The sequence below is a fragment of the Amblyomma americanum genome, chromosome 9 (assembly GCF_052857255.1).
Source record: "Amblyomma americanum isolate KBUSLIRL-KWMA chromosome 9, ASM5285725v1, whole genome shotgun sequence".
Taxonomy (NCBI): Eukaryota; Metazoa; Arthropoda; class Arachnida; order Ixodida; family Ixodidae; genus Amblyomma; species Amblyomma americanum.
Window position 1 is genome coordinate 146428483 of NC_135505.1, and position 19999 is coordinate 146448481.

The window sequence follows — 19999 nt, forward strand, 5'->3', positions numbered from 1 at the left end:
CTCCCTCACGAAAACCGGATGTCCGACGTCCTGACTCATTTCTTTCCCTCGCGGTTGATACAATGGCACTGCCTGGGCCTAAAGCAAACCCCGAAAGAAGGTGGGCCCGAAAAAGGGAAAGCGAGATGAAAGAGGAAAGCTCCTCCTCCAAGAAAGGCAGGGCTGCTGGAAGCCAATAGAAGAAGGCGGTTGGATTCCTCCCATTTGAGGGCGTGGTTTGGTGCCTTTATATACGGCGGCACCCGCGAACGTTCGGCACTTGAAGGCATGGAGACCAGCCAGATAGTCCGTAGACATCTCAAGTCCATCGTGAAAGCTGCGGCAAAGGTGGCGGTAGCAGTAGCAGAAGCCATGGTGGAGGCAAGGCTGATCATTGTCGTCATCGTGGCGTTAACGGCGACGCTGACCGCCGCCGACGATGGCCGGACCAACCAACAAGGCTGTAAGTATTCGTTCGTATCGTTCGCGGAGTCCCTGGACCCCGTGGGTTGCTAAATGCTAGTAACATGTGTGCGCAATTAACCAAGACTGATCTTCCCTTTGTTTGTACAGTCGGCAACTCCATGTCTTCAATGGCCCAGAGCCTGGGCCTGCCCGGCAACGCGGCCATGTCATCGCTGGGCCAGAGCTTCGGTCTGCCCAGCTTCCTCGTGCAGACTCTGGACCGCGTGACGGCCGCGCCGCCCCAGTGCGTCGCAGAGTCCGGGCAGGAGGGCATCTGCTTGCTGCCCAAGAAATGCCTCAGGACCGGCGGTGTCTCCCTCGGACGCTGCTCGGACCCCAACACAATCTGCTGCCACCGTGAGTATCCCTAAGCCTAACCTCCGAAGGGTTCCTAAGGGTTTTCCCAAGCCTAAACGCCCATTTCGCATGCTACTACAGCACAGGGTAGTCCCCAGCATTTTAATTTGAAATTCCCCTTAAAATCCCCTTATTCCCAATTCCATCCTTGCATCTCTCCCAAAAATATAACCTTCCCAACCCCATCCTTGCATCCCTCAATAAAATATACCCCTTCCTCGTTCCCAACCTCATCCTTGCATCCCTCAAAAATATACCCCTTCCACGTTCCCTCCCAAAAAATCGCCTTCCTCGTTCCCAACCCCATCCTTGCGTCCCTCATAAAATATCCCCCTTCCTCGTTCCCAACCCCGTCCTTGCATCCCTAAAGAAAATTTGTATTCCCTTCCTCGTTCCCAACCCCATCCTTGCGTCCCTCATAAAATATCCCCCTTCCTCGTTTCCAACCCCGTCCTTGCATCCCTCATAAAAATATACCCCTTCCTCGTTTCCAACCCCATCTCTGCATCCCTCATAAAAATATGCCCCTTCCTCGTTCCCTACACTATCCCTGCATCCCTCATATACCCCTTCATCGTTCCCAACCCCATCCCTGCATCCCTCATATACCCCATCCTTGTTCCCAACCCCATCCCTGCATCCCTCATAAAAGTATACCCCTTCCTCGTTTCCAACCCTATCCCTGCATCCCTCATATACCCCTTCATCGTTCCCAACCCCATACCTGCATCCCTCATATACCCCATCCTTGTTCCCAACCCCATCCCTGCATCCCTCATAAAAATATACCCCTTCCTCGTTCCCAACCCCATCCCTGCATCCCTCATAAAAATATACCCCTTCCTCGTTTCCAACCCCATCCCTGCATCCCTCATAAAAATATACCCCTTCCTCGTTTCCAACCCTATCCCTGCATCCCTCATATACCCCTTTATCGTTCCCAACCCCATCCCTGCATCCCTCATATACCCCTTTATCGTTCCCAACCCCATCCCTGCATCCCTCATATACCCCTTCATCGTTCCCAACCCCATCCCTGCATCCCTCATAAAAATACCCCTTCCTCGTTTCCAACCCCATCCCTGCATCCCTCATGAAAATAAACCCCTTCCTCGTTCCCAACCCCATACCTGCATCCCTCATATACCCCTTCATCGTTCCCAACCCCATACCTGCATCCCTCATAAAAGTATACCCCTTCCTCGTTTCCAACCCTATCCCTGCATCCCTCATAAAAGTATACCCCTTCCTCGTTTCCAACCCTATCCCTGCATCCCTCATACCACTTCATCGTTCCCAACCCTATCCCTGCATCCCTCATATACCCCTTCATCGTTCCCAACCCCATCCCTGCATCCCTCATAAAAATATACCCCTTCCTCGTTCCCAACCCCATCCCTGCATCCCTCATATACCCCATCCTTGTTCCCAACCCCATCCCTGCATCCCTCATAAAAGTATACCCCTTCCTCGTTTCCAACCCTATCCCTGCATCCCTCCTACCACTTCATCGTTCCCAACCCTATCCCTGCATCCCTCATATACCCCTTCATCGTTCCCAACCCCATACCTGCATCCCTCATATACCCCATCCTTGTTCCCAACCCCATCCCTGCATCCCTCATAAAAATATACCCCTTCCTCGTTTCCAACCCCATCCCTGCATCCCTCATAAAAATACCCCTTCCTCGTTTCCAACCCCATCCCTGCATCCCTCATAAAAATATACCCCTTCATCGTTTCCAACCCTATCCCTGCATCCCTCATATACCCCTTCATCGTTCCCAACCCCACCCCTGCATCCCTCATAAAAATACCCCTTCCTCGTTTCCAACCCCATCCCTGCATCCCTCATGAAAATAAACCCCTTCCTCGTTCCCAACCCTATCCCTGCATCCCTCATATACCCCTTCATCGTTCCCAACCCCATACCTGCATCCCTCATATACCCCTTCATCGTTCCCAACCCCATACCTGCATCCCTCATAAAAATATACCCTTCCTCGTTTCCAACCCCATCCCTGCATCCCTCATAAAAATATACCCCTTCCTCGTTTCCAACCCCATCCCTGCATCCCTCATAAAAATATACCCCTTCCTCGTTTCCAACCCCATCCCTGCATCCCTCATAAAAGTATACCCCTTCCTCGTTCCCGTCCCCATCCCCGCATCCCTAAAAATATCCCTCTTCCTCGATCCCAACCCCATCCTTGCATCCCTCAAATAAATATATATTCCCTTCCTCGTTTCCAACCCCATCCTTGCATCCCTCATAAAAATATACCCCTTCCTCGTTTCCAACCCCATCCTTGCATCCCTCAAATAAAAATATATTCCCTTCCTCGTTTCCAACCCCATCCTTGCATCCCTCATAAAAATATACCCCTTCCTCGTTTCCAACCCCATCCCATTCCCTGCATCCCTCATAAAAATATGCCCCTTCCTCGTTCCCAACCCCATCCCATCCCTGCATCCCTCATATACCCCATCCTTGTTCCCAACCCCATCCCTGCATCCCTCAAAAAAATATCCCCCTTCCTCGTTTCCAACCTCATCCTTGCATCCCTCATAAAAATATACCCCTTCCTCGTTCCCAACCCCATCCCTGCATCCCTAAAAAATGCATCCCCCCTCTTGGCGAAGTACAGTGTAACGTACAGTCTTGGTCAAAAGTCTTAAGGCCACAGCGTTCAGCTGCAGCGAAATGAATGCTCGTAGAATGCTTTCAGTGAGTCTTTTCAATGATCCACTACAAGGAGCATTCTAGGAGCGTTCCTTTCACTGCAGCTGAACGCTGCTGCCTTTTGACTTTTGACCAAGACTGTACATACCTAAAACGCAGGCCCCGAGGAAGAGACGGCGGCCAAGTGCGGCAGCGTGGTGAGCGACGACGAGGTGATCTTCCGCAGCCCCGAGTACCCGCACCAGCAGGCCGTGTTCGGCCAGTGCCAGGTGACCGTCAACGCCCGCGCCGACGTGTGCCAGCTGCGGCTGGACTTCACCGAGTTCTCGCTGTCGCCGCCAGAGACGTGCGGGCCGCGCGCCGGCTACTGCCTGGACGACGCGTTCAGCGTGTCCGCCGGCCTCGAGTCGTCCGTCTACCCCGTCCTCTGCGGCTTCAACAGCGGACAGCACAGTACGTGTTCTCTGCCCCCTTCTATTCATTATCTATTAACTATTCATTATTGCTTTAAATCTAAAAGATTTTGGAGAAAAACCATGCAGCCATTTTAGGACCTAAAATGTTATCGTGGAATGAAAGGAAAGGCTCAGGGTAGCATGCATTTAATTTGCATGCACAATTGTGCTTAGCGCCTTATTCTGACGGTGTTCTCTCTTCTCAACAGTGTATGTTGATGTCAGCCAGACCAAGCAGGCCATCCTGTCGGTTCGTCTCAGTGCCCGGACAGAGATGGAACGCCGATGGAGCATCCGCATCACCCAGGTCTCCTGCTGGAGCCCCAACATGGGTGAGTATTTACGCGATGCGTTAAAGGCCGTGTTACATTGGCTTTGTAAAAGAAAAATGACGGCGCGTCCCTACGTGTCGTGATGATGCCGCAAGGTCACGTGACACTGTTTACCGCAGCCGCCGCGGTGGCTGAGTGGTTATGGCGCTCGGCTGCTGGCCCGAAAGACGCCGGTTCGATCCCGGCCGCGGAGTCGAATTTTGATGGAGGCGAACTTCTAGAGGCCCGTGTACTGTGCGATGTCAGTGCACGTTAAGGAACCCCAGATGGTCGAAATTTCCGGAGCAGTTTCACTACGGCGTCTCTCATAGCCTGAGCTTTGGGACGTTAAACCCATATAAACTAAACTAAATTGTTTACCTTGAGAAGGTGGCGGTTAATGTTTGGTCGCTCGGGAAGAGCAATCAGAGCCGCACGAGACCCACCGCTGGGTCCATCACTGCACCAGGAGAGCAATTCCGCATATATGGGAATTAACCCATCACGCTGTCGTGTCATAAACCCCTCATTGCGTCCCTCCCAAAAGTTCCCACCACTCCCCAAATCCCCCTCCTAAATGTCCCTACTTTAGAGTTTGCCGTTGCATGCACTCCATTCATAAGTGTCATCCCATCTCATTCGTAGCTCCGGAGGGCTGCCTGCAGTACCACACCAATGCGGCGGACACCATCACCAGCTTCAACTTCGTGCGCAACCCAACTGGCTTCCACTACTTTGCCAACCTGCACTACTCAATCTGCATTCGGCGCCAGCTCGGCTTCTGCTCCATCCTGGTAAGTCACGTGACATGTTTGTCAGGTGTGCCAGCTGAAGCGCAAAGCAGCAAATAGCACACCACCTACTGTAGCGCAAGCTGAAATCTGCCTTTTGAGCATAGTTGGAGCAGTCAAAGATAGACAGGGGAAAAGCATAGATGGCAATGGAGAGTTGCGGAAATTCCGTCCTTGTGAGCCAGAATCAAAACCCGCGAGGTTTTGATGTGGAGATACAAGGCTATATCGGAGGATGTCTGCATATCAGCTACTGTGCTCGAAAATCTGTTCAGTGCATATATGGGCTGTTCAACTAAACACTATACGAGATGCTGTGAAAACGTTATTATTATACAGAGCAAAATTTAGAATTGCAGACCTCTCAGGTGCCACTGCGTGCCTAATGGTATAGCCACGTGCTCAATGGTATAGCGGATTTTTACATTGCACTTTCTAGCGCTGTTTGCCAAGCTACCATATTTGGAGAAACTAAAGCCTGCATACTCCACGAGTGCTTTAGTGCTTCAAACCGCTTTAGAGCTCAAAAAATTGCCGTCTCATCACTTTGCATTCCTGTTGCAGTTTGAGGAAAATGGCGCCAACGGCTTCCGTCTGAGCCCCCTGACCAACCAGCGGTGCCGCGACGCCTACGTGCTCATCCCAACTGGCTCAACTGGCACCGTCACTGAAGGCAACTTGGGTGATCGCATCTGTGGTGACGGCTTCACACCTGTTGCATGTAAGCATATATTCTACTCTTGAGGCAAGGCAGCCTTGCTTGAGAATAGTGTGTACATGGCCTGGTTTTAAATCGTTACCTAGCAGTATTCTCGCTTACATTACTTCTGCATTATATGCTTTTTGCTGTGTGCTTAATTTATCCAGTGGTTGGAACTGGCAAGGCCCCACAGCTAACATCAGTGAAGATTATTTCGCTCTTGTGGTGCAGTCTTTGCCGTCTACGAAGTCTATTTGTCGTCTAAAATGCGTCTTTTACACTCTTTGCAGCCAACCTTGCACCCTTCCGGGTGTCGTTTGTGACCGCGCCGCGCGTTGGCTACTCCGACTGCCCCTGTCCCGGTCAGCGGCCGACTCCTCAACCGACCCGCCCGACCGTGGCCACGCGGCCGACCAGGCCGTCCGGTCCGGTCCGCCCACCGGTTGCAACGCGGCCTCCTCCTCCCATCGGCGCCCAGAATCCCACTGGTCTAGGTGCTGCCCCGTCCAACGAGACCTTGCCGCAGGTCAGGCAGCTCCCCGTGGACGACAGCCTCGTGTGCCGTGCCGGTGGGTTCAGCCTGCGATACGTCCAGTTGCCCCACGGGTGCTAAAAGAAACTTACGTCTGACGCTTTCGCCTTGTAAAAGTCCCATCATCACCCCCTCATCCCTACCCCTCATTCCCTACTACCCCATCCTTTAAACACCCCTTCCTCATTCCAAACTCTTCCCAAAAAACCCCTTGCCTTGCGTCCTTTCCCCCAAACCCCCCCTTGCATTGCGTCCTTTCCCCCAAACCCCCCCTTGCATTGCGTCCTTTCCCCCAAACCCCCCCTTGCATTGCGTCCTTTCCCCCAAACCCCCCCTTGCATTGCGTCCTTTCCCCCAAACCCCCCCTTGCATTGCGTCCTTTCCCCCAAACCCCCCCTTGCATTGCGTCCTTTCCCCCAAACCCCCCCTTGCATTGCGTCCTTTCCCCCAAACCCCCCCTTGCATTGCGTCCTTTCCCCCAAACCCCCCCTTGCATTGCGTCCTTTCCCCCAAACCCCCCCTTGCATTGCGTCCTTTCCCCCAAACCCCCCCTTGCATTGCGTCCTTTCCCCCAAACCCCCCCTTGCATTGCGTCCTTTCCCCCAAACCCCCCCTTGCATTGCGTCCTTTCCCCCAAACCCCCCCTTGCATTGCGTCCTTTCCCCCAAACCCCCCTTTGCATTGCGTCCTTTCCCCCAAACCCCCCCTTGCATTGCGTCCTTTCCCCCAAACCCCCCCTTGCATTGCGTCCTTTCCCCCAAACCCCCCCCCTTGCATTGCGTCCTTTCCCCCAAACCCCCCCCCTTGCATTGCGTCCTTTCCCCCAAACCCCCCCCCTTGCATTGCGTCCTTTCCCCCAAACCCCCCCCCCCCTTGCATTGCGTCCTTTCCCCCAAACCCCCCCCCCCCTTGCATTGCGTCCTTTCCCCCAAACCCCCCCCCCCTTGCATTGCGTCCTTTCCCCCAAACCCCCCCCCCCCCCCTTGCCTTGCGTCAGATGTAGTTTCTACTCTCATGTACTATCATGTGCATGATATGTATCATATGTATCATATCTCATGTATCATACAGTGTCTGAATAAGTTCATAATGTTCTGTTGGCTGAAAGCATATGCAATAAAAACACCATTTTGTCGAAGTTAAGTGCTTTTGTTTCCTCCAAGGCTGGTTTTACTGGCTTTTACATATGCGTGATATAGAATCATGATCAGCTTTCATGATCTCGCTTGTACACAAAAAGGTGTGTGCATGTGTACTTTATCTGCACTACCTATGCGACGCACTTTCGGGCACACCTATCCGCGGGGTGCGGACCTTGATTCGACGCTGCGGACTCCAAGGAATACTGCAATAAATTGCTTCTTTTTCACAAGGTGCGATTATCGAAAGCTGGTCTAGTGACAAAATTTGGCTTTTTGGGCTATATTTACATGCACTGGAGGCGTTGCTTTGCATACTTCCGAAAGAGCATGTATTTTTCGCCAAGCCATAGCGGCGAGGGTAATCGTTTTCGAAATTTAAAAACTGATATGGCTACGTCTCTAATTGCAACCAGCTTACTACTTAAAGACGATTCACCGGTTTTCTGGTGTCTGCGAACAATCGACGCGTTATTGATGCATAACACAAAAGCATTGTTACTATACGCTGCCAGACTATACTATACATGCATAACTTACACAATTCTCGTGGTCGAGAACACACGTATACGTGACATTATATACGGCACTGTCGTTTCAATGGGATGAGGATCGCAGTGGATTAAATTGCCGGGCCTAGAAGATTTGCAGCGAAGGCTAGCTGCGCCACACGGATCCATTCTTCAGAGCTTAGCATCCTTTGGGAAGGCATGACATAGCGTGTCCATTACCCCGCTGCACTACTGTTATCTTTTGCGCCAGTGGAAAGTGGTTTCAGTCGACTTGGGAACGCGAGCTTTTAATCCCACCAAACCACCTGAAATTTAATGCAGTATACCTTTAAGCCATATATTGTTTCTCAAATGGAATTGCTACGTGCAGACCGAGGGGACGCCAGAGGAAAGAACACATCGTGCGCTGTTAACATTATTCCTGACAATCTGTTCATGACAGCCCAATGAATCTGAGATCGCTTGAAACGCATTGTACAAGGCCTCCTAGGTCACGGAGGCTGCTTTTTGACAAAACAAGCAAAAAAGAACACAGATTATCCGTTAGGGTTACCCTAGCCCTGGCATAGTTTCGTTTTTGCACCTCCGGCCACGCAGGGCGCCGGATGGAAACTAGTCTCGTTTTGGACAGATTGCGGTGGACGTTCAGCGTGCGCTGTTTACATTCCCGATGTTCAGTGCTCAAAGTGTCATGGGGAAGCTACTGCCTCATGAAGAGGCATGTTATAGATCGGCTAACCTACGCAGTCAACATTTTCCTTGAAAAAAAAAATGAAAACAGCTGCATTCGTGGTTCACAGCTTTCAAATGGTGTGCTCTCGATTTACCTTTGATGCTTCAATGTTAATTGTGCTGTATTTTATCTCTTGTCACCAGTCTGCAATTTTTGCACAGCACGCGCATTTTTTTCTCTTATTGCTGTCACATTATCTTTTCGCTGGCTTTGCGCCTCATGCGATAGTGTACCCTTTCCATTTCTGTGTTGTAATTTTGCACCGCGGTACACTGAAGAATCGATGTTACGTATTTTGTTACTTTCTTGCTTTAAGCAACTGTGCTTAGCTGTTTTTGTCACATGTTCAATTTCCTCCAATTATCCCCCCTGCAATAATGCCCTTGTGGTGCTGCAGGTACTTGTATAAATAAAATAAATAAAAGCTTTTGCCGAGTGCAGTTTAGAATTCTGAATCGTGCTTATGTTCTCTGTGTAGCCATGTGCCATTGAAGTGGCATTTCATGAGGCAAAAGTGTCATTGCTAAAAGTGGCACCGAGTCTGCTCATCCGAGGCCTGTATAGGAAGCAGAAGAGCAAAACAACTTGATACCAAGCAAACAAATGAATTTATTGAACTTCAGAAAAAAAATATGGGTTAAAATTCAGTCTCTCATCCAAGCCAGCTTATCAGACTGCTCTTGGAGCTTGCTATCATGGCACTACTGCCACACTTTTTTGCGACTTGAATTTTTCCGCATGTGCAACGACATATGATTCACCATTCTGACAGAATAATGAATAAATAAAAATATCCCTTACTCAATATAGCCATAGCAAAATTATGTGATGACAAGACATCCTAGTGCAACTAGTTATTACCGCGAGTCAAGACCGGGAACTAAGGATGGGGAACTTGTCCCTCTTGTTGCAAATATGTACACCTCCAAATACAAACTGTATGCCTAAAACAAACCTAAACTGCCCAGGGAAAAAAAAAAAAAACTCACTGCAAGTAGTTCTGGCAATTCCTGAAACCTACTGAAAGGGCTGGAGTTAAGGCCAATTATGTTGGTGAAATGGAGCACACATCCACTAACTGTACCACTATCCACATCAGTGGTACTCCACACTTCTCACACAGAAAACATAGAAATGTGCAGTCTATGTGAGCCCCAGATTGTACAGATGGAGGTGGTCACCCTTTTAATAAAAGCTTTGTCATCTCAGAGTGCCGTATTTAATTAAGATGCAGCCAGACATTCTGTGCATTCCCACCGTGAAGCCCTTTTACACTATGAAAACACCCCCACAAGGGCCAGCTGTGCCCAGTGTAGCCTTGCAGATGTCCTCAGCGACTCCTCCCTTCCAGTTTGAAAGCTGGTGCACTCACATACGCTTTCATCTGCCCAGGTAAGGAAGTATTTTTTCCTTCTGTGTTCCACTTTTATTGCCCCTTTTTACAACCCCCCCCCCCCCCCCCATTTTCTTTCCCCTGCCCTACTTGAAACAGTGCGCCCTCTCCTTCACACACACCCTTCCTCTTCTGTCCCTCTCACTCAATTAGCTTCTTTGCCTTGAAGAAGCGACGCAGGTAGAGAACCTGCCAGGTGGCCAGCCCCAGCAGGCAGCACATGGAGAAGATGGAGAAGTACAACACACGCGAGTTGGTCGACTCATTAGTGTCACGCATCTCTTCTTCCCGCTGGCGCATGTACGCAAAGTCCTTCACCACGGCCTCCGACAAGTCTTCCAGCTGCTGGAGCTTCATCTGTGATGAGGGTTGAGAGGGGGGGGCAAGAACACAATAATGCACCGGTTATAACCACAGCCAATGCCACGCCCTCAACTATAAAGCAATGCACTTGACGCACCTTAAGAGTGGAATGCGATAGCATTAGAAATCCTCATTGCTGCTACTTCAGTGAAGCTGAAGCCAAGAACTGGCTCCAACCGAAGTTTCTCGGCATTTTTTTCTTGCTTCTCTTCTTTCTTCCATGGGCAGGTTGTCATAAAATCATCAGGTCATGCAGCCTCCCTTTACCAATCATTAATTTATTACCACCTGCCACAGTGGGCACGATGTGATGACACGTCACATTACCTCCCTCTACCAATCAGCAATTTTCATGACACACATCATTTTTGTGGAATGCGGACTTTAATGATAAACAGCATGCAGGCTATTTAAGGCTTAATGTCTAAACCCATATGCCTAGTGTCTTAGGTATAGGACATTGCTTGTATGTGAAGTAACTCTAAAGGTTTACTGTGTAAAAGCTTGTGCCTATCAGTGTAGGTTCAAGAGGCTCTAAACTTTAGCTCTGCAAGAGTTGTGCTTAGTGCGTTCAGAAACATCTGCCAGTCTTCTATGGACGCCATTTTTCAGATTTCACCCCATCGACTACATTGTGATTCTCCAAGAAAAACTAATAATTTTTGTGCATTGTTACAAGAAAACCCTTGTATATGATGAGATATGTGGCATTACAATCGATGTGAAATGTTTGAAGTTCTACCAAACGCAACAGGTAGTGAATTTTCCGCGTATCCTACAGTGGAGGAAATTCTTTCGATCAATAAAAGTGATTCTGAATTTTGAAGTGAAATAAACGTTTTATATGAAAATATGTCAATTTTTTTCTTCATGTTTTTGAAGTTTCAGCATGTAAGGGTTAAAGCTCCACATGGGTCACAAGAGACACCTGGGGTCCTTTAATGTACACTGACATCACACGGTCAGTCTTCACATTTCAACTACATCGAAATGCGGCTGCTAGGCTGGGTTCGAACCGGCGACCTAGGTATCAGCAGCCGAACACCAAAGCCAGTAGCCATCACGAGTAAGTATTTATTGCCGTACAAGCAAAGTACACAAAAATTACCACTGGCATCTCCACAGAGCTGAAATTCCCAATAAGTGAGTGATCAAAAGATGTCAGTGCACATGAAAACATCGTAACAGTCAACTACTATTGCTCAAATGATTAAGCAAACAACCAGAAAATTGAATTTGTAGAAAAATACAAAAGGGCTCGAGAGGGTCAAGCCCTTTGGTATAAGAGGACCACACACAGATATAATTGAAATTCTCACTTGGCAACAGGAAAGTGCTTGTACGGTGCAGCAATGCAGTTGATGGCGGATATATCGGACTCAAGAGTAGTGCGAAATAGTTACATACATGTATATATAATTTTATATATAAAACAAGGCAACAGACGAGGTCATCTGTAACTCAGATGCATGAATACGGTACACACACGTTAGCAGCGTGCTCACTGTGGCGATGTGCGCTCGCCGGCATACTGGCGGCACACTGCTCGCTTGATGTCGCTAGACCTAGCTCACTTCTCATTGAAGCCAGAGCGGACGGTGCATTGGGAGAATCTACCACTGATCATAAGAGGTCTAATTCTGTTACTGGTACACTGTAAACACAATAAAATCTAAATTAAAATTAGAGTACAGTTGATTTCTGCGTTGCCTTCAGCAGCGAAGCAAGCCACATAGGAGCTGCTGCAATCCTTCGGTGAGCTAGGCTGCCTTCACTGCATGACAGCAGTGTTGTGCTGAAAATAAGTGCGCCAGACCAGAGGCCACCCTATACTTCATCCTAGTAGTTCCTCGAAGGCTGCGATGAGTGCACAGGCACTGTTCTGACAATGCGGAATGCAGTGCCAGTATAAAATAGGTACACGGATATATGGGACAGCGTGCTTTAAAGTGCGCATGTGCCAAATGCTATTTCATATCGAACCTTAACGTGCACTCATGGTACGTACCCTATTTCCAGAGTTCATCGTGCACAACTCCTGCATGCTCTAAAACATCTTTTCCAATATGGTGGCACCCTTCAAAGCAAGACCTCTTGCCTTAGACTGAATTAGCACGTTCACTGGACATAAATTGGGCACCGAGCTTTCGCCTTGTCTCATCTTGCCTATAACAGAACGTGTGAGTATAAATTTTCTTTACTTTTTATTTGGAGTAACGAGTCTGCCAATTCTAGTCCTAAAGAGGTGCGTCGGTTTGCTGACAAAATGCTTCCCATTCTAACAACCAGATGGCACCACTAGGCTGAAGTTATCGCTGCGTCTCTGGTTGGATACGCTTAACTAAATGTGCGAATGTGACAAATGGCATAATGCCCAGCAAAATGCTCGCATTTAGCATACGTAAGCGTGCATATGCTTATGGTATGTAGAGAGCGTCAATTTTTACTCTTTTGCTTGTGTATGCCACGAGCAGATGACTAGGCGCAGATGAATACTTTTAACGCACTCTCCTGATTTGATGAGACCTTCTCCGCCTTTGGTTCTCCGCCACGTTCACCTTGTCGCAATGTTTTACAGCGCTAGCGTTGCCAACAGATGCCCAAGGCCGTGCAGGCAACCCACCTCCGTGCACTAAAGGTGATTGCGGAAGCGCAATTAGGAGAAACTCCACTCGCAGGGGCACGACACGCAGTTCGATGCATTGAATGCTGCACTGAACAGGAGCTTGATGGACACAAACACTGCCATGCGTTAGCATGAGATTTTCGAACGGATATTCTGACAGTTCGATATAAGCGATAATTCGATATATCCGAGATGAACTCTAAAAAAACTTTCTTTCAACTCAGGAATAAACAGGTTGATGAGAGGTGCTAGAGTAGCTTGCTGTAGATGCAGTCTATTTTAAGCTCCTTTTAACTGGTTGCCAGTCATGCACTGACAGGACCAGAAACAAAGACAATCTCAAAGGATAAGCAATGAAACAGCAGAAAATTTACTCGCCTAGATCACAGCAACTTGACTCACGCAAATATGAATTTCAGAACATTCATTTAAAGGCACAGCCACTCACTCCTCCAGCATAATAATGAGTAAGGATGCTAAAAGCCTACAGTTTTGTGTTCCACATAACTACCACAAGTTAGCTGTTTTTAAAACAGCTCGTGCTTTCAAACAGTAGTGACACTCAAGTACAGGGCACATTTTCTTGTTGGTTTTGCAAGCATGAGTGATTTAAAATGTCTAAAATGTACAGATTTGTTTATGCAGCCACTTCTTAGGATAGGAATCAGTCAGAGAAGCATTAATGAGACTTATAAACCCGTTTCTAATTTTTGTGAAGATCTGGAGGCTCGGCAAAAGTCAAAGAGAGGGGGGATGGAAATTTTTCCTGTGCAATCTTGGCATGCTTTTTGAGAAAATATGAAAGAAAAAAAAAGCCAATTTAGCTAACCTGGCCAAATGCGAAGTATGTGCACCAGCGCGTCGTGTTTTAATTTCGCTTTCACTTAGAGGCTAGGGTTTCAAGGTCTGGCTTCAGGCAAAGATCGGCGAATTCGGTGACTGAGAACCTTAGTGGTAGAGTACTATAAAATCTTGGGACCCCTTAACACACCTAGGTGGGCATAGCGATAGCGGTGTGTTCTGGATCCATTTTGCACGCATGGAAGTTGATGAAGACTACAATGTGCAATGCACAGCACAAGAGAGTGGTGGTTAAGCACGAGAGATTATCGGTTGCAGCGATAGCATAGTGCTCTCGTGCAGTGGCCAGCAAAGCTGACATTTTCATGCAACTGCGAGTTCGAAATCCAGTCATTACGATATTTTATTTCTGCAGGTGTCCCTGGCTTCGGACAAAGACACAACAGGTTTTTTTTTTTAAACTGGAAGCCTTAGTGCTCATGCATTAAAAATGAACACAACAGGTGAAAGCAGGCTCAAGCGATTTGGAGCAGCTCGGGAAGCAGTAATAATGCCATTATGGAGCACCTTTGGGGCAATTAAGGAGGTTTGGAGCATTCTAATTATGCCTCGAAGAATGCTTCTAGGGTCAAACACCTTTAATAATTGCAATTGTCAATTCCTGACATACAAAAAACCACAATGTGAATAATTTTTATTCAACATTCAATGCTTTGCTGACTACGCAGGCACCTCTGACAAGGCAAGACAAACAGCCAAAACATGTACAGGTGTTTAAAATATCACAGCAGACCTGAGCAAGAATTTGGAACATTCTAGCAGAAAATGAAATGCTTACTTGTGCATTTCATAACTGAACACCAGTGTCACCACGCAGATAATGTACGTCGTGGTAAAGCGTGAGGAGGGCCGCTGAACGGGAGCAGGGGAATGCACCGACAAAGGGGAAAGACTCAAGACGGCGTCGCACGCGAGTTGCGGGTTCCTCGGCCTATGCTAGTGAGGAATGGCTTGCTTTCTCAAGTCGGTCGGTCTGAAACACGAGACGACGACAGGACGGCTCGGGTGGACCGGCGCTGTGCATTTTTTGTAGCGATAGCTACGTTACGGTAGCATTCCGAGCCTTCAGCGTGGCGGAGCAGCTGCCGGCGGCGCGGCGCCATGGCTGATCAAGTAATTGGTCAAGTGACCAAGTTCCACACAGCCAGCTGAAGGTATCGCGTCACTCCAGGTTTAACCAGAGCTAAACCAAAGCCAATTTTTTTTCTTAACCTTCTTGCTGGCTAGCCAGAGCGACTAACAGCGACGCGTGTGTTGTAAATTGTGTTTCTCTCCTCTTGTTGTAGCATCTTTTAGTTAGCCACGGCAGCTTGCAGCAAGGCGTGTTTTATATTTTGTGCTTTTCTTTTGTGCTGTGACATCTTATGTCTGAAAGGTGGCGGGAAAGTCACCTATTGGCTGCTAAAGAGCAAGTTCTGGCAGGAGGATTGTCTATTGGCTGAGGATGTAGTTTTGGCCGGAACGGAAGGAGATGAGTGCATGCAAAGGAGATCGTGGGAGGTTGGTGTGTCGCAGCCGGACAGATCGGTCGTGCGCGGCCGGTGGCGGCCCTGGGGCCGCACAGTTGGAGACGCGAGTTCCTTGAGCGGTGGCCGGACAGGGTGGCCGTGTGGTGGCCGACGGTGGTCCGGAGTCACAGGAGTTTGAAGTTTTGTTTTAGTTACAGCGGAGAGGCCGAAATATTTCGGTGTGTACATGTTGTATTAAATAACTTCTTAAGGAAAGCCTTCCAAGTTTCAACGTCAGAAGACCTGCACACCTGTCTGAAACTCACCAGTCGCGAAGTACACCCCCGGGTCACTCACGAGACCGACCCTCTATCACTCCACGTCAGCATCTGGATCCAACAACATCGACAAGGGAGGGAAAAATTCGTGACTACCAGGTTTGACTAATAGCGTTTGCCTAATTTGACTTGACAGATTGAAGCGTGGAGTCTATCACTTTGATGCGCTCAATCAGTTCACATCAATGAGCAGCACATTTGTGCCCTCCACCTAGTGCATGTCCTTTGATCCTACGTCTGTGCTGATAATGCATAGATGGTGGAACCGGCAAAACAGGCGCAGAAAAAGAACAAGGAAGCCCACGCATAATACGGCGGTGTTGTGCGTGTGTGCCTTCTTGTTCTTGTCCTGCGTCAGTGTTGCTGGTTCCACCTTCTTTACTTCGCTGGCTTCTCTGCCAGTGGCTTCTCACGTTTCAGCTTGAGCAGGGGTGGAAGCGGGCTCCAGCTTTTTGGAGCAAGCTTGGGAGCAGCAAATGTTATTTTCGAGCAGCTTTGGAGCAGCAAAAACCGCATTATGGAGCAGGTTTGGACCTGCCGCGGTGGCTCAGTGGTTAGGGCGCCCGACTACTGATTTGGAGTGCCCGGGTTAGAACCCGAACGCGGCGGCTGCATTTTTATGGAGGAAAAACGCTAAGGCGGCCGTGTGCTGTGCGATGTCAGTGCACGTTAAAGATCCCCAGGTGGTCGAAATTATTCTGGAGCCCTCCACTACGGCACCTCTTTCTTCCTTTCTTCTTTCACTCCCTCCTTTATTCCTTCTGTTACGGCACAGTTCAGGTCTACAATGATATATGTGAGACAGATACTGCACCATGCCCTTTCCCCAAAAGCCAATTAAAAAAGAAAAGCAGGTTTGGAGTAACTCACCGGCTATTTCGGAGCACTTTTGGAGCAGGCTAGCAACATTAAATGTGACAGAGAAATTTTGTTCGCAACTAGTCCAAAAACTTCACGAGAACCAACATCTATGTTGGTTCTCGTCATAGAAAACATGCAGGAGGGTCTGCTTTGGAAGAGCATTTGAAATCTGTCAAATACCTGAGCAGCGTTTTGAAGGAAAAACAACTTTGCTCACAGTGTCTTGTCACAAAATGCAGATGACAGACAACCGTGCCTCATAGATGAACACCTTGGCTATCCAGCTTTGGAGAAGAATGCCTTGAGGGCATCACATGACTTTAGCACTTGCTCAACACTAGGAAGCAGTGTCAGCCATCTGCTGTTCACGTGCAGCAGAAACTCTAGCTGGGGCAGTTCTAGATCATTCAGCAGCTCCTTCATGTCCGCATGCCTCGTGGCAAACTTGAAATAGTAGTGGGCATCAGTTACAAGGGACTACTTCCACGTAGAACATATCCAGCCAAAAAGCAAAAGCGTTGTGAACTTTGTCGAAGCTGCATTCACCGATGTCAACCATGTCGGGGCTCACTTCCTCCTTTAGCCTTCCCTTAAGGCTTTTCATTATGTTAGGGCCGTCACTATAAAAACATAAGTTCTTCTTACGAATGTCACTGAGGGCATCCTCAATGCAGGACAACAGCTCATCAGTGGTCGCATGGCCGAAATGAAAGGACTGGAGATGCTCCACCACAACATTTTCAGTGTTAGCACATTAGTAGCTGTCAAGCATGTCCAGGTTCTGCACCTCGGCCTCAGGGATTAGGCTCTAGTCAATCATGATGGTGTAAAACGTGTCGGCCATGTCAAGTTCCTGAACTACTTTTGCCTCGAAATATGGCTCCAGGCCATCAGTAATAATAAAGAAAAAGTCTGTTTCATAGCGAGTGCCCAGTGTTGCCCAGCCAACAATAACACTCTGCTAAATTTGGCTCTGTATACTTGCAATGGGCATAAATTGGCATTTAGACGCAGCTTGGCGCAGCAGATCAAATTTGGCAGAGTATGACACAACTGGCGCAGCACTTCCACCCTTACTTGAGTGATAATGAGGCTTGCTCAATTTCAAAGAATTGGCAACAGACCCTGTGCATAGGATCGCTGCATCAGATCAGTGAATCAGACCGGTGCCTCATATCTGAATGGAATGGTTCAAATTTGTAGGCAATGCAATGGACTACTGTGCAGGAAAAACTCATGTTCCGCTAAATTTGATGATAAAACAGAGGCGGCTGGTTTGGGGCAGTTTTGGCACAATATTTGTGTCTTGAAGGAGGGTAGAGCGGAGAAAGAAGTCACAAGCAGGATGGCGAAAATGGTGCAGCACTTCCACCCCTGTAACAGTGAAAATTTGAACCCCTGTGCATAAAATTAGTGCCCAAGGGGGCCATTTACATCACCCAAACAGCTCGAATTTCATTCTGGGGGCGATGCCTTCTCAAACGACACTCACCTCGAGTGGCTTCAGCTTGCCAACCTCTGCCAAGCCCTGGTAGTTCTTGGCCTCGGCACCATGCTTGAGCAGTAGCTGCACTTCGCGGTCAGCGCCCTTCACTTCACTCGGCATCTTGGTGGTGAAGCAGACTTCGTACACGTCGTACGCATCTGTGGTGAAGGCGAACTTGCCCTCTTTGATGTCATCCTTGTTGTACAGTATGTGCCCATTGCTGTCCTTCACCTGCACGCACGAAATCGGAATGGCACCCTGTAATGCGCCGCTCTTGCATATGGCCAAAACCAAGCACAACCATGGCACTGCACAAAATACACAACTCGCATGCGAAATTGATGAATTAGTGAAAAATAACTCATTAGCATCAATGTGCAGTTATGCGGCTACAAAGCATTTTCAGATGCTTTGCCAAAATTTTTTCTTCAATTTTCTTCAAATGACACTAACTGACTACCTAGGACCTCCTTGGGTGCTTCCCTAAACAAACTGAAATACAAGAACGGGGCAATCGCTATGGTGCTACAAGCCAGCCGCAGTGCTCGGAGCACAGTTCTCGCTTTGACCAGAAAACTGCTGAAAGCAGCTAACAGCTGCAGCTCCAGTGCGACAACGTCTCTTCCTCGCGGCACCAAGGTATGTCCGGTACCGGTCGCGGTGGCCTGGAGTCATCTACCGATACAACTGAAGTCGTTACCAGGAGTGACCGACCGCTTACTGCTTTGTACGCTTGTAGTACACTAGCGGCTAAAGTTCAGGGAGTTGTTGCCACAACAGCAAGCACACACACACACACTCACTACCAAGACCAAAAACAGCGCGTGCTAGTAGCAGAGACCGCGCGCATCCAATCAACTGCGGTTGGCTCACGAAAGTGCGGCTGCACGAGGCCTTGTTTTGGAGCCAGCTCGCGACTCGTGCACGAGACCTACACACTGTGGCGAGCAGCTAACGCCAACAGCAGCACACATCGTCAGTTCCCGCGCAGCTGCGCACATCACCAGTACTCACTGTCAGATCCGTCTTGTGGCCCGGCGTCTCCGCGAGGTGGTACTCGCCCGAAACGAGGACGTCTTTGAGCACCTCATCCTTGAGGCAGCGCTTCGTGTTTGGCTTCAGGTGAAAGCGTATCGCGTGCGCTGCGCCCAGGTATAAGGTCAGCACCGATATTAAGCTCACACAAGAAACCATCGTATTTAACAGCTACGAAGTATGTGCACCGGAGCGCTTGAACACTGACGTGGAAGAGAGCCGAAAGCGGACAAAGTCAACGACTGCGTTGTGGATTGGATGCTCTTGGATTACTTAGGTTTGCACAAACCACATCATAAATTGTACGTAAACAAACACTTACTTGCGCAAATATTTTTTGTTAAGAGCGGCATAAATACAAACAAAAATCTATTCACAAATTCTTAGATTTTTAATACGAAAAACAATGGCATAGTTGGCATGGTGGTGAGCCTGGGCGAGCCAATGGCAGCTTCGAGCGAGGCGTCTGCAGCGCCTGCGTTCTTCAACGCCTTGAAGCTCCGTCTGGCTCCGTGGAGCGGCCAGCACATTACTGCGGCAGTCGAAAGTCACGAACCAAAATCCACGCAATTTTCTAAATGCGCATTAAAATATGTATACAGTCGTGCATGCAAGGTGCGGTCGAAGTTTCGTTCACCAAGTCGGAGCGCGGCGGTGAAGTGAGCATCCATTCCATCTGTTAGAATAACTTATGGTGTCACTTCATAGCGTTACTTTTCAGGTTCATCAGTAAGGCGTGTACCAATAGTTTAATTACTTTAAGCACACAGGAACTTGCTTGCTAAGGCTTTCAGTGCATCACAAAGCAAGCAGCTAATGCAGCAATTAATACGGCAATCAATACAAAGCGCGAACCACACCACGGCCGCCGCCAGCGCTGTCCTGCCCGCACGTACTTCAATTTAAATTAATTTTTCCCCAATCTCTGAGC

General features: G+C 48.7%; 2 protein-coding genes and 1 pseudogene across 2 annotated transcripts; 1 reads left to right on the forward strand and 2 right to left on the reverse strand.

Annotated features, from left to right (window-relative positions):
- The first annotated feature begins 267 nt into the window (after positions 1-267).
- LOC144103767 (uncharacterized) lies at positions 268-6354 on the forward strand. The gene is made up of 7 exons (XM_077636421.1): positions 268-442; positions 553-801; positions 3644-3937; positions 4149-4271; positions 4896-5044; positions 5606-5762; positions 6032-6354. The coding sequence occupies exons 1-7, from the start codon at positions 268-270 to the stop codon at positions 6352-6354; spliced, it is 1470 nt and encodes a 489-aa protein (XP_077492547.1).
- A 2892-nt stretch (positions 6355-9246) lies between these two features.
- Positions 9247-19331, reverse strand: bai (Transmembrane emp24 domain-containing protein bai). The gene is made up of 3 exons (XM_077637954.1): positions 19048-19331; positions 18040-18264; positions 9247-10407 (listed from the first exon to the last, which is right to left on the reverse strand). Exons 1-3 carry the CDS (start codon positions 19225-19227, stop codon positions 10192-10194), a joined length of 621 nt encoding a protein of 206 aa, XP_077494080.1. The 5' UTR covers positions 19228-19331; the 3' UTR covers positions 9247-10191.
- Positions 14675-17680, reverse strand: LOC144105131 (uncharacterized; annotated as a pseudogene).
- Positions 19332-19999: the final 668 nt, after the last annotated feature.